The sequence below is a fragment of the Crassostrea angulata genome, chromosome 3 (genome assembly GCF_025612915.1).
Source record: "Crassostrea angulata isolate pt1a10 chromosome 3, ASM2561291v2, whole genome shotgun sequence".
NCBI lineage: Eukaryota > Metazoa > Mollusca > Bivalvia > Ostreida > Ostreidae > Magallana > Magallana angulata.
In genome coordinates this window covers 21207501-21222500 of record NC_069113.1, presented here as the reverse complement: position 1 = coordinate 21222500, position 15000 = coordinate 21207501, and the positions used below count along the sequence as shown (strand labels likewise).

At 35.5% G+C, this 15000-nt stretch overlaps 1 protein-coding gene across 5 annotated transcripts in view; it reads right to left on the bottom strand.

Annotated features, from left to right (window-relative positions):
• Positions 1-15000, bottom strand: part of LOC128175254 (RNA-binding protein Pasilla-like) — a 25915-nt gene that overhangs the window by 7300 nt on the left and 3615 nt on the right. For 2 of the 5 annotated variants that reach the window (XM_052840745.1, XM_052840747.1), the window contains exons 2-4: positions 13488-13547; positions 9005-9145; positions 2415-2560 (exon numbers count right to left, since the gene is read on the bottom strand). In XM_052840745.1, the coding sequence (XP_052696705.1) occupies positions 2415-2560; positions 9005-9145; positions 13488-13547 (347 nt within the window). Of the gene's footprint in view, positions 1-2414; positions 2561-9004; positions 9146-13487; positions 13548-13970; positions 14494-15000 lie in introns of those variants that run through there. The other 3 variants (XM_052840749.1, XM_052840750.1, XM_052840748.1) reach the window with 2 other exon arrangements.

The window sequence follows — 15000 nt, the reverse complement described above, 5'->3', positions numbered from 1 at the left end:
TAGGTTAATCAATTTTAAAAATATATAAATTGAGAAAAATATTTTCATGTTTATTCTATTCAAAAGGATGAGCCTAAGATTGCTCATGCAGCTGCCAAGATAAGTAAAAGCAACCATATTTCCTCTCTAAAAAAAAAATAAAAATTCAGGGTTTGAAGCATTTGCAGTAAACCTCGTTTTCTTAAAAGTGACCTGCTTCAGGGCTTCTTTGACAAATATTGTTTAGACTCGAAAGAAAATGGGATTCTTTCAGCATTTGGCAAAGGAACAGAAAATGATCTCAACTCCACGTGCCATGAGAGATTCCATTAAAGTGCCAACAGATCTTTTATCTTTTCAGCCTGTGCATTATACAGGTTTTATGTATTTCTTTTATATCATCCATGAAATTTACAACTGTTTTTATAAAGCCTATAGATACACCAAGTGTAATTTCAATAATTATATGATTTTTTAAATACATGTACTTAATAAACACAAGACAACACCAATTAAATCCCTTTCAAATTGCATGTTCCTTTTTTGATCTAATGTCTTTATTCTTTCCCCCTCCCCAATAAAAAAAAAATGATGGATTAATGAATAATCCACATTCATGCAATAATAACATAAGCTTGCTCTCCAAACTGAAATGTTTTGGAGTTTGTTTGTCAATAACATGTGTAATGATTTCCAGTTCACTACACAAAGCTCATAAGCAGCTGTTAGCGGCATTATTGGAGGTTATTACCTCCCCTTGTTTCCCCATCATCAAGGTTACGCAAGAGAAAACCCCAAAGTGTTGACTTGGTTATATGATGGAGTGTTTTGATACTGTTATCCAAGTTTTTCGAGTATTTTTTAAAAAGTTCCTAGACGCTTAGGAGATATTGTTTATATTTGTAATTATCTGTGTATCTTATCATGACATCTATGACGAGACCCAGACTATATGCAGGCTTCCACTATGATGTAACACTGTGAAACAGGCCGGAATTCAAACAAGTAGCAATGAAGAAGCATCTCTTTATCAATGCATATATCTAAAATTGTTCCTGCGGTATATTACACAAGTCATAACATGAAAAGAGCAATTAACTTCCCAACTTCCTCTCTCTCCCCCCCCCCCCCCCCCATTTCCATTTCTTGCTCCCCCCCCCCCCTCCCAATTTTTTGTGCCATCTTGAAGGCAATGACCTGTAAAAATAAATCACTAGCTTACATTTTAAATTGAAAATTGTAATACAATAGATTCCCTGTTACTGAAATTCTAGATGGTATCTGTATTTTTATAAGCAGACACAGTCTAGTTAATGGAATAAAAGTGCTTACATGTATACCCTCTCATTGTGAATCATTCTGTAGGGTTTTCAGTGGTTTTAATTAAACATCCCCAAATTGCTTAATGTCAGACTTAGGGTTTTGCAATTTTCTTTCGTAGTTATTGCATCCAGAGTGGAAAGCCTTGCAGAACAATAATGCAAGTAAAACTGAAGTTTCCAAGAATTTAATGAACAAATCTTGCTGGGTTGATGAGCCAAACCTAACGTAATGGTTGAAGTCTTATCTGCCGCCCTATTCCTATTGATTTGACAAACTAACACCAATAAAAAAAAAAAGATGCATTATGCCAACAAAAATCAATTACATCAAACCCATTCTTTTGATAATGAAACACAACTTTCAACTCCAGGCATGATGAATTTTCTGACTAGACAGCCATCACTTTTATCATAAGTGCTTGACCTCTATCAAATGACATACTTTTTTGAAACATTTTTTCTCTTATTTACGGTAGTTAAAATCTGCACTTTTTATACTCGAGGGGTAAAATTTCAGATTCATACAGGTTGCAGATTTGCAAATGGGAAATCGTTAAGAAACCAATTGAGAAACATTATCTCCTTTTGTAAAGACCCAAGTGTGGCAAACGCAGGAATGATATTTGAAACAGGTGTGAATTCAAAACACACGCTCATACTCATCCCTGCATATTTTCGCGTTATTCTTTCCATATTTTTTGTGAGGGATTCTTGGAATTTCAAGAGCCATTTCTCTAAAGTAATAACAATTAAATCAACACGAGATAGTCTGGCTCTTCTTCATTTTCAAGAGAAAGGTACAAGCATGCAGTTCAAAATATAGGTGCATACAGGTATAAAACATTTGCACATATGCCGCAATTCTACACAAAGCACACAAGTGCTTAAGAAAGACATTCATACATATCTTAATTCTTTAACAGTGTGTATAAGAGATGAGAATATGAACATGTTTATACCTATATACCACACGTGTTCACCAATTCATTTATATACTATGAATTCTATGTTAAATGTGAGAATAGAAAATACATGTACATATCTTTATATTACATGCTTTATACTACATGTGTACACATAAGAAAACCAGCACAGGTGTGCATTCATCTTTACCTGTCTGTGCCTCTCAAAGTTTTTATTTGTTTCCTCTGGTTTGGGGTTAGGATCTGGCTTTTCTCTGATTTTCTCCATGATGAAACAGTGGACTCTTTTGACGGCTTCTACACCCCCCATGATCAGGCATACCCTCTCGGTCGTTCCTGAAAAACACCACAAAGTCAGTCTTCATTATCTCACTTCAGCTGCTCATGCATTCCAGACCCTGATTCATATAGATCATGCACATATAGCATATGGGCAATGACCATCACACATTTCTTATTACCATACGGCTTAATATCCCAACAGATACTCTTACTTGTCTTTTAATATTTTTGTCCCATTGTTTATTGGAAATTCCATAATGAATGCAATAAATTAATATCCACTATAAATCATGTGAAACGTCCCTCACAAATTTCAAAATTTCCCTTTTATTTTTCGGACAGCTGTGAATTATTTGAACTTGGAACAAAAGTTTGATGCTCACGATTTTATATTCCTGTGATCCAATAAAAACTGAAGGAATCGCAGAATTAAGTAATCGTGTAAAATAAGGAATTTGCTGTATCCAATTCTAAACCAATTTTATCAGACAACGAGTCCGTATGCATATTACAGAAAATTTTGATTTTTTTTGGTTACAATACTCTTTGATTAACTGTAACCCTTAAATAAAACATCAAAGCGTTATAAGTTTTCATGTGCTGCTTCAGCACTTTAGTTTGCTGGGTACTGCTATTTATTCAATACAGTACATAAAGACTTTTTCTCAATAATTCATCATTGCTTTGAACTGTTGAGATGATATTAATGCCTGATACTCCAAATATAAGGATGCATTGAAGCAAGAATTTCTAGTTGATCACAGATAGAGTACTTTGCATTCGATTATAACCATCACCTCTGCACCCAGACTGTGAGTATCGAGTGAGGTTTTATGAACTTTCTGTTGTAGCAACCATTCAAAACAAACAAATATCTTACAAGCAATAATATGCTTCATAAATAATGCAGATTTTTCTCAAATTCTCTCTGTCATCCATTTATTCTCCTGAATTTCATATTCTAATACTAGTGCTTCATCTGAACAACAGAAATTAATCTATATTCTCACAATTTAATACGTTCAAGTGAGCAAAAAAAAAATTCCGACTAAATTCTAACCAATTTTAGTTTTAAAAGTTTGTGTTAGTGCTTGAAAAAGAGACACGTCTATTCAATAATGTAATCAAAGCCCTGTTGAGCCTTCTAAGATAAAAAAAAACTACAAAGTTAAAGGCTCTGAAAAAGGGAGACATTGTTGCGACTATTCAATGACTAGGCCAGCTCTTACAAATAGCCTTACAATGCAAATCTCCGGCAATATTTATAATTGAAGAAGGAGAAATAAAAGTCTTGATTCCCCTGCTTTTATTTTAATGGGCATGTGTTGGCTCACGGTGACGAATTGCTACAGGGGGAGAGATTAAGGGGGTGAGTGTCCTGGCGCAGGGCCTTTTAAAGAATGTTCAGCATTAATAACTGGAAGGTGTTGGTGTGAATAAAACACGTCAGCCCAGTGGCTGAATGGTGGGACAGACAGCCTTAGTTTATTACATCAGGTCCTAAATCCCCTCTAAACTTTCTTTCTTGATTTACATGTCCACCCATATCTGGGCTGTAATGTTTGTTACACGTACAGTATAACTATATATAGCCATAAACAAAATAAAGACAAGGACATGTTTCAACTCGTTGTGGGTCAAGTTCTATCTCAGCAGTCAACATGTTTATCTTCAATTAACAAATGCACGTAATTTGTACCTAATTTCATATCACAATTATGTAATTCATTAAATAATGGGCTCCTATTGTGAAGGACATATAAAACAGCATTGCAGGTTTTCCTGCACAGAATTAACAACGAAAAGTTGCTGCAGCCTTTTAAGAACAGCTTTCTTTGCTAATTGCTTTTTAAAAAAGATAATTTCAAGGGTAATAGTTTTCACTTTCATTTATAAATACCATTTTTCAAAGCAACGATGAATCAGATGACCTTGTTCTTTGACCTTACAAAAAAACAATTAATGCCATCCTAGGGCAATACATTTATATTTTATGTAAAGCATGTCATCATAGTCCGCAATCAAAAAAGGTGTCATTCTTGAGCCTATAACCTTCAGATGGAAAGTTTATATATGTTTATACATCTTTGAGTCTGTTTTGAACACATTCATATTTGCTGGCATTTCAACGTTGTATATCTACATTAGCTCCCCATGGTGTAAAGAACCATGCAAGCTGCAGGTAACAAAAATGCAAGCAGATTCAAAAAAGAAAAAGATATAGTCTTCAAATGAAAGGTTTACCGACATACAAAAGCTGGTAAATTATTTCAGACTAAGCCGACTAACTTTGCGGTCCTGAATGCTTAATTAGATTCTTAACATAATGGACAGGCAGGCAGTCAGGACAACACTAAAATGAGAGAGTCAGGGCTGACCCTCCGTTATCTCCAAGAAGTTGGATCTATATAGGCTTTTATATCCATTTAATTACGCTCATCTATTGATGTAAGCACATTCAGGTGTTGAAAGCCATGACATGTAAAAATGAACAGGACATAAAAATGGCTACCTAATGTGGGACTATCATCATTGATGTTTCTATTCACAGACGACTCTCTTAGCCTGTCTATCTGACATATTCCATACCAAATAAAACAGAATTCGTTTCTACCATTATACTGCCTTTTCGTTTAAAAAAAAAAATACACTTCTAATTTTTTGTGGCTCTTTTTTATTTTTCATCTCGCTGACAAAATTTAAATGATTTCTTAAGATTTAGAAAATTTATGCAAACCTCATGACAAATTCCAACGACAAATACTTGTTTCAATAAATTATTCAAAATTCACTATGTTTAAAATTCTGTATTAGAAATTTAAAACATCAAGCAATGAATTAGCCATGCCATAGAAATTAAATTAAGCCTATTTGCATCTCTCTCTCTCTCTCTCTCTCTCTCTCTCTCTCTCTCTTTCTATTCCCTTAGTGATAAAAAAAACAAAACCTGCTGACTTGCAAACTAAATACTTGTTCCCTTCATTACAGATAACAATATGGACACATTCCTTAATATGTCTGCTGTCTTTTTTGTGAAGTGATCATTATCTTGTTAGAGAAACTAGGACATCAGTTTTGCTACCTAAGTAACATTGTTACATGGAAACACAGAGCATTTGTTGGTGATTGATGCCCTTAGGAAGGCTAATGGCTACTACACACTATACTCTCTTAAACAACACCTGGATATTATTGGGAGGAAATTCAATAGTTTCAGTCAGACACACACATTCACACACATTTATACCTAGATCCAGTTTTCCTCCTTTCTATTCATAAAGATTTCCTTTAGTAAATAGAAAATGATAGGACAGTAGGTACCCAATCAATGTTTGTATAATGTTCATCCTTGTAACTGAACCTTATTGTACAACAAAATACCAATCCCCCCTCCCCCACCCCCACCCCCCAAAAAAATAATTAAATTACATGGTGTTTTTATGTATTGCATTCTAGGTGCTCCAAAGTACTGGTCTGACTATTAAATGTACAATTGTATAATACACAACATGCCCAGCAGTGCTAGAGAAGTACTTCAGAACCCAGAGATTGCAGTGCTAAACATAATCCTATTTAACAGTATAAATCCCTCCCTGTTTCTTGCTCCTTTTGGCAATGTCCTGACAATATGATTAATACAAAATTCCTTTACTAAGCATGTTTAAAGACAGCCGGCATAAAAATGTTCTTGCTGTTAATCTATTAAATGTCCTGGTATTATATATACAGATGAAGAGATAGGGTATATTGGCCATTCAAGCACTGGCTGGCTTCCTTAAATGACTTTACAGTCAGATCCCTATAATAAGATTTGAGTTTACCCCTATTTAGCTCATTAAATAGAATTATTGCAGAGTTCCAATACAACTCTAGATTTTATGCAGTAACAAATCAAAAAAAAAATCTATCCCCCCCTTTCTCTATTCAAATAGCTCAAGAAGTGGTAAGACAAAATTTAATTAGCAAACAAATATTTTTTTGCCAGTAAGTAAGAATGTGGAGTGCCTTGAAACCATTATGCACATCCAAATGTTTTTTGTGCCATTATACCTAAATGAGTTATGAAATAACTCTTTTCTTCTGAGGAGAAGAGAGGAGATAACATTAAATATCCTAATCCATAAAGACTCTCTGATGTACGCTGCAGATGCACAAATTATTATGCAAGTAATTTAGTATATATCATGACGTTTGCTGAACACATGTGCGTGTGTGTGTGCGGGCACACACGAAACCTGTACAATCAAGTTTGTTCTTGTACAGTGCCACATGGATATACACATGTACAATTTATGTTAATGTGTACCAATAAATGCTAGATGGCATTATAGTTGTACTTATGATCATACCGAGGGCATATTGTAAACAGGAGAGATCAGGAAAAATATCAAGCCAGGCATGTACTTGTGTACCATAAAAGAATTGGCTGAAATTTAGACAACTGCAACATTCTTATTCTTGTTTTACACGTACATGTATAAACAATGAATATTGATGACATGTATATATGTGGTATGTAAAAAGATTAAACACGCAATCATAAGACTCTTCAATCCATTGAGAACTGTGCTTCTAAAACTACCAGTCATCAAAATAACTGAACAGAAATTAACAACTCAGAAAATTCACTTAACATTGCCCAGGCAAGCTTGAACCTGTTGGTGACTTTACATGAGACAATGTGAGATTTAAAAAGATGGATGTTTTCCTTGCCTACATTACTTTGGACTTGAGCATGCATCGAAAGCCCCTACAGGTAGTTTTGCTTCGAATCTGCCTGATAAGTACATATATGATCAATCAAAAAGGCAGTTCATGCCTCAATCAGCCATTGGCACATAATGTCTGAGAGAGAAAAAAAGGTCTATACACCTAAAGCCCCTTATCTTTCCGTCGTTGAATAGATCGTTCAATGTTTCATCGCTAAATGTGTTCTGTAATGATTTTTTCCTTCAAAGGAATCCCACACATACCGTTTCTGATGAGGATTTCGACTTGAAATTGGAAGCAGGTGAAAGCAGGGTAATTAGCGCATTAAACTGCACATCTAGTGTGAGAATATTGAGATATTTGCCTGATGCATGTTTCTATTCTTTCATGGATATATTGACCCAGATGGTACTCAGGAATTGCATCTCTATTGCATGGGGAGAAAAGGAGAAAAAAATCTATTGTTGCACTCTGCTTGGGAATGTTATGGCATGCTTCTAGAGATTTTTTTTAGTACCAGTTTACATGTCCTGCACAGCTATTCTTCTCCAACATGAAAATTCCATGAAGAAATGTCAATCAATTTTAATCATAAATGAGCAACAGGGCAAGAAAGTAGAACAAGAACTCATTTGTCTCTATAAAAAAGAAGCAACCAAAAACAAAATGACTGGAGCCATTTCCCCCCAGAGAAAAATCCATTATTCTTTCTTTTGTATAACAGTCCACCATAAAATTTCAATGTGTAAAACTTGACTGATATCAAAACGAAACACAATTCATGTCATGGAAAGTCGGTAATTGCGGGACATTAAAAACAGGACATTCAAGAATCCATTTAAACCAATGAACTTGAATGGGCCAATTGCTCAAGTGTTTATCTCTATTGTGGACCCTGAATGTACTGAATTTGTTTAAACATACATACATGGTAACTTAAGATCTCGATCTATTTCCCCAGTTAAACGAATCAGCGTACATACCTGTACATACCAAATTCTAACTACTGGTACTAGTAATATATCTCTATACAGCTAAGCCAAACAATATCGTCCCAGAGTTTATCAATATTAATTCCTCTGCCCTGTTGACCATTTTATGGATTACTGCTGTCATGGTAACCGGTTTTTTGCTTTACATTACATGCAGACATCATACATAGATCATGGCGAAGAATAATGTCTTTCTGGCGATGCAGTGAAAGCATGTCTTGTTATTCGTAATGAAGTTCTTTATATCTGCTTAAAGAGGAAAGCTAATTGTCTCATTACACACCAATTACACCCATCATAATGTATTGACCTTCTGTAAAATGAATGTATCATAACACTGGACTTGTAATGCTGGTTTTCTTGGTTGTCCTTGTTTTAATAAGGAAATATGCAAAAGGTTAACATTTCCCCACCCCACCACAAAAAAAAAAGATTACCAACACCTTCTTATGAATCTAATGCTGAATTTAATGTCAATGTTCTACTGTATTTCTCTTGTTTTAATTTTTATTTTTTTGAGGTTTTAAAAAATATTTAGACTGCATGCACAAAAATTTCAGTGACCGAAAACTTGAAAGTGTGTCATCTAAAAATCTGATTTCACATCAACAATTCCCATCTTCACAATATAAATCTTTCATTTCCTTCATTTAATGCCCTAAACAAATGCTAGCTGCTGGGTTTATCTTCAGAATACTGCTTCCTGTTTTGTTGCATACCTGAATAAATGTCATTTAGCTTTGGACATACCTGGGTAAATGTTATTAGCTTTGGACATTTTGATATTTTGACATACCTGGGTAAAAGTCATTAGCTTTGGACATTTTGACACGGGCGCCAGCCTCTTTCTGTACTTGGGCGATGGTTTCTCCTCCCTTTCCAATGATGGCTCCCGCGGCAATACTGGGCACTAAGATCTTAAGATGTACATTGTCACCTACAAATAAAAAGATATAATTTTCATAATAAGACACTGTCAGTTCTTCTCATTTTTAATTATCTACAAACAATGTCACCTAAACAGAAAAATAAGATTTTCATACTAAGGTATCGGTATCCCTCATTTTTTAAAATAAACTACGAACTACGTACAATATGTACAACTTTCTATGTAAATACTTTTCACAGACAGATAAATTAGCTTTATAATACATGTGTAATTATCAAACATAAATGCTAAAGGTGCTATCTGACTAACATTTCCCTTTTATCTATGCACTTTGTCTAATAACAGAATAACTTCATTGAATGATCCAATTCAAAGTTTTTTTCTTCCATCTTGCACTCTCTCAACCACTTTTTCCTGTTAGTGATAAAAGCCTTTTATCTGTTGCTAATTATCTAAAATGCTTAAACATACAAGGTGGTGAAAAAAAAATCAAACTGAAAGAAAAAAAAAACCCTGGCAACATTTATCTCAATTAAATGCACAATACTAACTATTTGTATGGCCTATGATTTAATACAACACACATGGCCCATAAAAATCAATGCTAAAGGAGACTTTTCATAATCAATGTAATGTTGGGGTCTGGACTGGCCATATTAGGAATGATGAAAGTTTAATGTGTTTCAATCAGGGTAATTTGAGGGCACCAGCCTCCCACTTCCAAGGGGAATTTCTAACCCCCACTAGTTGCATTCCAGTCCGCCAGTTTCTCCTGAGCCTGTGATATGAAAGATGGTTAACCAGCTTGAGCATAAAAGGTTGAAATCCTCTGTAATTAAATGCTTTCTTCAGAAGCATTTTCACTTCTGCTAAGCAGCAAATGCAACTCTCCTATTTACCAACGGATTAATGCTTCTGATTTCTAAAAGACAGTCTGGTATCTTGTTTGGAAGAGGCATCAATTGATTTTTTAAAAATCTTTTTACAAAATCTTAACTACTTTTGCTGAGAGAGAGAGAGGAGAGAGAGAGGAGAGAGAGAGAGAGAGAGAGAGAGAGAGAGAGAGAGAGAGAGAGAGTTAAGTTGTGCAGCAAATTCTTATTGACAGCTTACTGTATTAATAGAAAGTGTGGCCAGATGTTACTAGGTTAGGGGGAGGGGGAGAACGAGTGAAGATGCCTCAGGCCCCAAAGACAGTAATTCACAAAAGAATTCCGGTAGAGCACCCATCTGTTTTCACTTACTCCCCGCTGCCCCTTTACAGGAAGACACATGCTGGTGGAGAGGGGCAGCAGTGAGAGAGACTCGTTATCTAAAGCATGTGTCATAATCCAATCAGCTTACATCAGAGAAATACAACATATTTCATGAATAAGATGGGATCAGACTAAGCATCAAAGCTTCCATATATCTACCTATCTACAACTATTCTTGGCTCTTCCTTTAGCCAGAGACTAAGCACTGCACACACACTATCACACTTTACATTTTCTATGAATTTTTCGATTTTCTTCACATAGCTTGTTTTCCATTATTAATCATAATATATATTTTCTTCTGTTAAGCTGTGATGAATAAATATAAAAGATTTACTTCTTGCTCAGTTCAGAGACAATTCACTAGTTGCAATGAATATGAGATTTATTAATGCAACTTTGACATACTCTTCAAATGTGCCAGTAAAGTGTAGGCGGTTGTATCTATAATCTCTCAAGGTTGATAAATTGCTAGTTTTTATGACACAAGAGTAACGTGAGCCTATTAAAGTTTTCTTCAGTCTTCTATATGGGAACAAGATGGGAACTGAAAATATTCTTGAAAATTCAGTATCATAGGCCTTCTAGCAACTCTCTGTCTGCAAATCTGATATTGGGGAGGGTAATCTTTTGGGAGTCTAAAAAAACCATTGGGTACCTCACATTCTGACGTGAAGCAAGGAACCTCTATCTTATCATTGTAAAGATGCTGCTTTTGAGGATGTGCCTTCTCTTTCCATGGACAAATATCTGTTAGATCAATCAATTTTTTTTTTCACAGCAAAATATTTCTGCAGTGCTGCATTCCACATTATATCAGTGTAGTGCTTGTGGCATCCTTCGTGGGATGCTTGGTAATAACGTACACATGAAGCCATGACGGTTATTCCTCCCCGCTATTACATCTCACATCTTTGAGAAATCCCTGTGTATTTTATTTGGCATATTACACTGCAATTTCGGACAGCTGATACTGTCATTAAATCCTCAGTCAAACTGGACATCTGATAGTTAAGCCATCAAAATTGAATGATTTTCATAAACACGTGCAAAAATAATAATATATGAGGGGGACACTCGGATTGAACACTGGAATGATTCACTGAAAATTACCCCTGTTACTGCTAAGGAACATGTGATGTATGACGATGTGACAGTTATACACCTAGAGTTCACTTGAGGTCAAGGTGTGTCTAGGATTTCATCATCATCCTTCTTCCCCTGCAGCCTAGCGATACTTTATCATTTCATGTGCACTGATCAACACGCCTAGACAAATAATAATTTACACCCATTGCAGATGAATAATAAATAAAAGAAGAAGAAAAAGACACAATCATAATAAATCATATACTGCTAGCTTTAAAAGAACAACAAGAGGTCAAAATTTATTATCTAAATATTATCATTTGACAAGCCCCTGACTCAGTATAAAGAGCCCCATTGTTGGCCAATACAAAACCTCACTTCAATACAAGAGGTATATTATTTTCCATTTACCAAAACTTATCATTGACTCTCCTGACAGGAAATAATTAAACCCTATACAATCAGCAGCTTATCATCAAGTGCGAATCATCCTTCTAACGATCACAAGTTATCTACCCTGAACTTCCTCCATCCAATTGTATTCTCTTCTATAAAGCAAGCCAGCAGCAAGATAAATGATGCCAAACTCATCTTCAGTGGACCCTGGTCAAAAGGTCTTGCCATCTTTATATATATTAAAGGTTAGTATTCTGTCTGCAAATTGAGAGAAGATTACACAAGAATACTGCCAAGCAATTACCCAAAAGATCAATGATTTCTATTTCATTGGTACGCCTATCGGCAGAATCAATGCACAACCAGATCCGAAACCTCTCTCCGCGGAACCCGAAGATATTAGACCTGCCCGCATAATCAACTGCCATCCACTGTGTGGACTAGTGACTACAGATTTGATATAGGAGAGAATTATATTTCTAACAATCAATAACCAGTAATTTCGTTGATCTATATGTGTACACTCTGTGGATCCAAAGCAATGGACTATACCACATCTTTCCATACACACACACCAGAAGAATGGGCCCGTGATGGTATAGGTTTTCCTCCTACACCAAAGGGTCATTCTCCCAGGACCACTCTGTCAACCTGACAGGCCGCTATTGATTGGATTTTCTCCCAGTCCTCTTCAAGATTACTCCTTATTTTTTTTTTTAGCCTATTCAGCAAAATTTGTACTCATGATTGACACTAGTTGTGCATGCTGCCCTGACTATGAAGACATTTCTATGATAATTACTTTCTGACATGCATGAACATGACCTCTGGTAACCTATAGCTGCATCTGTCTATTTTTAAACATAAGTGTCTACACTCAAACCACATATCTTACAATCTGATTGAAACGCATTGATGCCTTTAAACAGTCAAATCTAATCAATGCTAATGAGCTGGTTTACTTTGACATTTCATATCTTGTGGGCATGAAAATTCATTCCCCCTTTCTGGAACTTATTTTCCTCAACTAAGTTGCACTAGCACTGCCATTGCCAAACATGTACAATGAACATAAATATATAAGAGTGAGTTTCCCCCGCGAGACAATTTCAATGATTCATTCCTGGAATTTCACAGACTCTAGCTGCAGTGCACTCCTCAAGACAACAAAAATCTGGCTTTGTGAAGATTGCCAAGATGTACTGCTCAAGTATATTCATCCTATTGTTCTTCCTAGTTTCTTTAACACAAATAGTCTTGCATTTATTTCTATCAGTTATCAAACAAATAAATCCCCAGAGTCTGGCACATTTCATCAGATCTATAAATAGCACTAGTTTACGACTAGTAGGGTTCTCAAAAACATGTCAACTCTTCAGTGAATTACTTATTTTGTGTTATGCAATATGCTGGCAAATATACAACAGCGCAGAATGTGTGATATAACACAGCAAATAAAAAAATAAAAACAGCACCAACACGTAAATAAATAAATGAAAAGACAGGGTGGGATGTGTTGTATTTAGAATAGGATGAATATGGGAGGAAAAGCAAACAAACTTTCACATACATGAATATACAAATACACATGTACACACACACACACACGACCACACATACAAGCCATGTTTATATGATAAAATGATTACCCATGACAGTGTCGCCGTTTGGTTCTTCAGTCATCATCTGATGAAGCTGGTCTGATGTACCTACAAAGGAAAGAGATGGCATAGTGAGGTGAAAATGACAAGGTAAAGAAATGCTGCCGTGAAACAATGGTCAATAGGGCGAAGGGGGATGTATGCAAGGGAAATCAAAAAAAAAAAAATAAGCTGGTTTCACCCATTGATGAAATAGCAATTTTTTTAGAGACCTATCAAAAAATCCACTGCCAAGAACATGTAAATAAGTACACAATGTAGAAATGCATGTACAAATTAGCATTGTAGTGTAAATTCCATTGGATGATGAAAAAGCAAGGACCTGCAAAAAAGATTCATATCATTCAAAACACGTCTAAGAAATGAAAATCAACAAAATTTAAGAAAGGTGTGGTAATGAAGGATAGATAGAGTTAAAGAGGAAAAAAAATCAACCTTGGTAATTAACCTAATAAGATTTTTTTTGCTTACTGTAATCATGGTAATAGCAAATTGGTGGGAAAAAATTGAGATACATCTGCTCCGAGATTGCTGCTAGCATGAAGGCGTGTGACAAGCTTGTGATGAGGGATGATCGAGTTAATGTCTCTATATACTCATCTTTAAATGCGTGTAATACGAAAAAAAATTATAAACTAATGCAAGGAGGAAGTAGACTTGTCATACACACAGAAAGAAAGCCCTGTGCTTGGGGTAAAGTGCTACCGGTGGATGAATTTACTAGTACAGACCGGGAATTGTGGAGCCTTTTCTCCCAGTAAGGATGCGACAGTAGATTTACTGTCAATAATCAATGAGCTTCACACGGGCTGCCTCAGTCACAGGGGAAACCTTACACTTCAATCCATAGCTACAGTAGTCACGGGAGAGATTGACTATTTAACTGTAGGTAGCAACTGACCAATCAACCACCCCTCTCTCAATACCTCAGCAATATAGAAACGGACCAACTCACAACACCACACCCCTCAACACTCCAGCAATGATCATATATAGCAACTGACCCCCCCCCCTCTCAGCACTCAAGCAATGATCATATGTAGCAGCTTACTGACCCCCTATCCCTATCCCTCCCTTTCTGCACCCTAGCAATGATCAAAAGTGGCAACTGACTGAGCCCCCCACCCCAACAATGATCAAGTTGCAATTTGTTATCAGACATATTAATTTTCTTCCTGTCCGATATATCTACTGGTATTCGAAGTTTTCTAATGAATCTGATTCTGCTTACAAATAAGTTTTGTTCCTGATCAACGGGACTATAAACTCATATCAAATACAACACGGGAAATAAAAAAGAAAAATATTACCTAGATAATTGCATATATCTGACACCTATATTCATTTCATATCATAAATAAATTTTTCCTCTGACTGGAAGTGTGGACAAAGATTCTCGCTGTCCTTTTAGTTATGATAATGTATATACAAGTACATAAAATAATCTTCAAACTTCCTTGTGTTTTAAAATTTTTACCTTAGTTGACAAAAATTTGTTGAC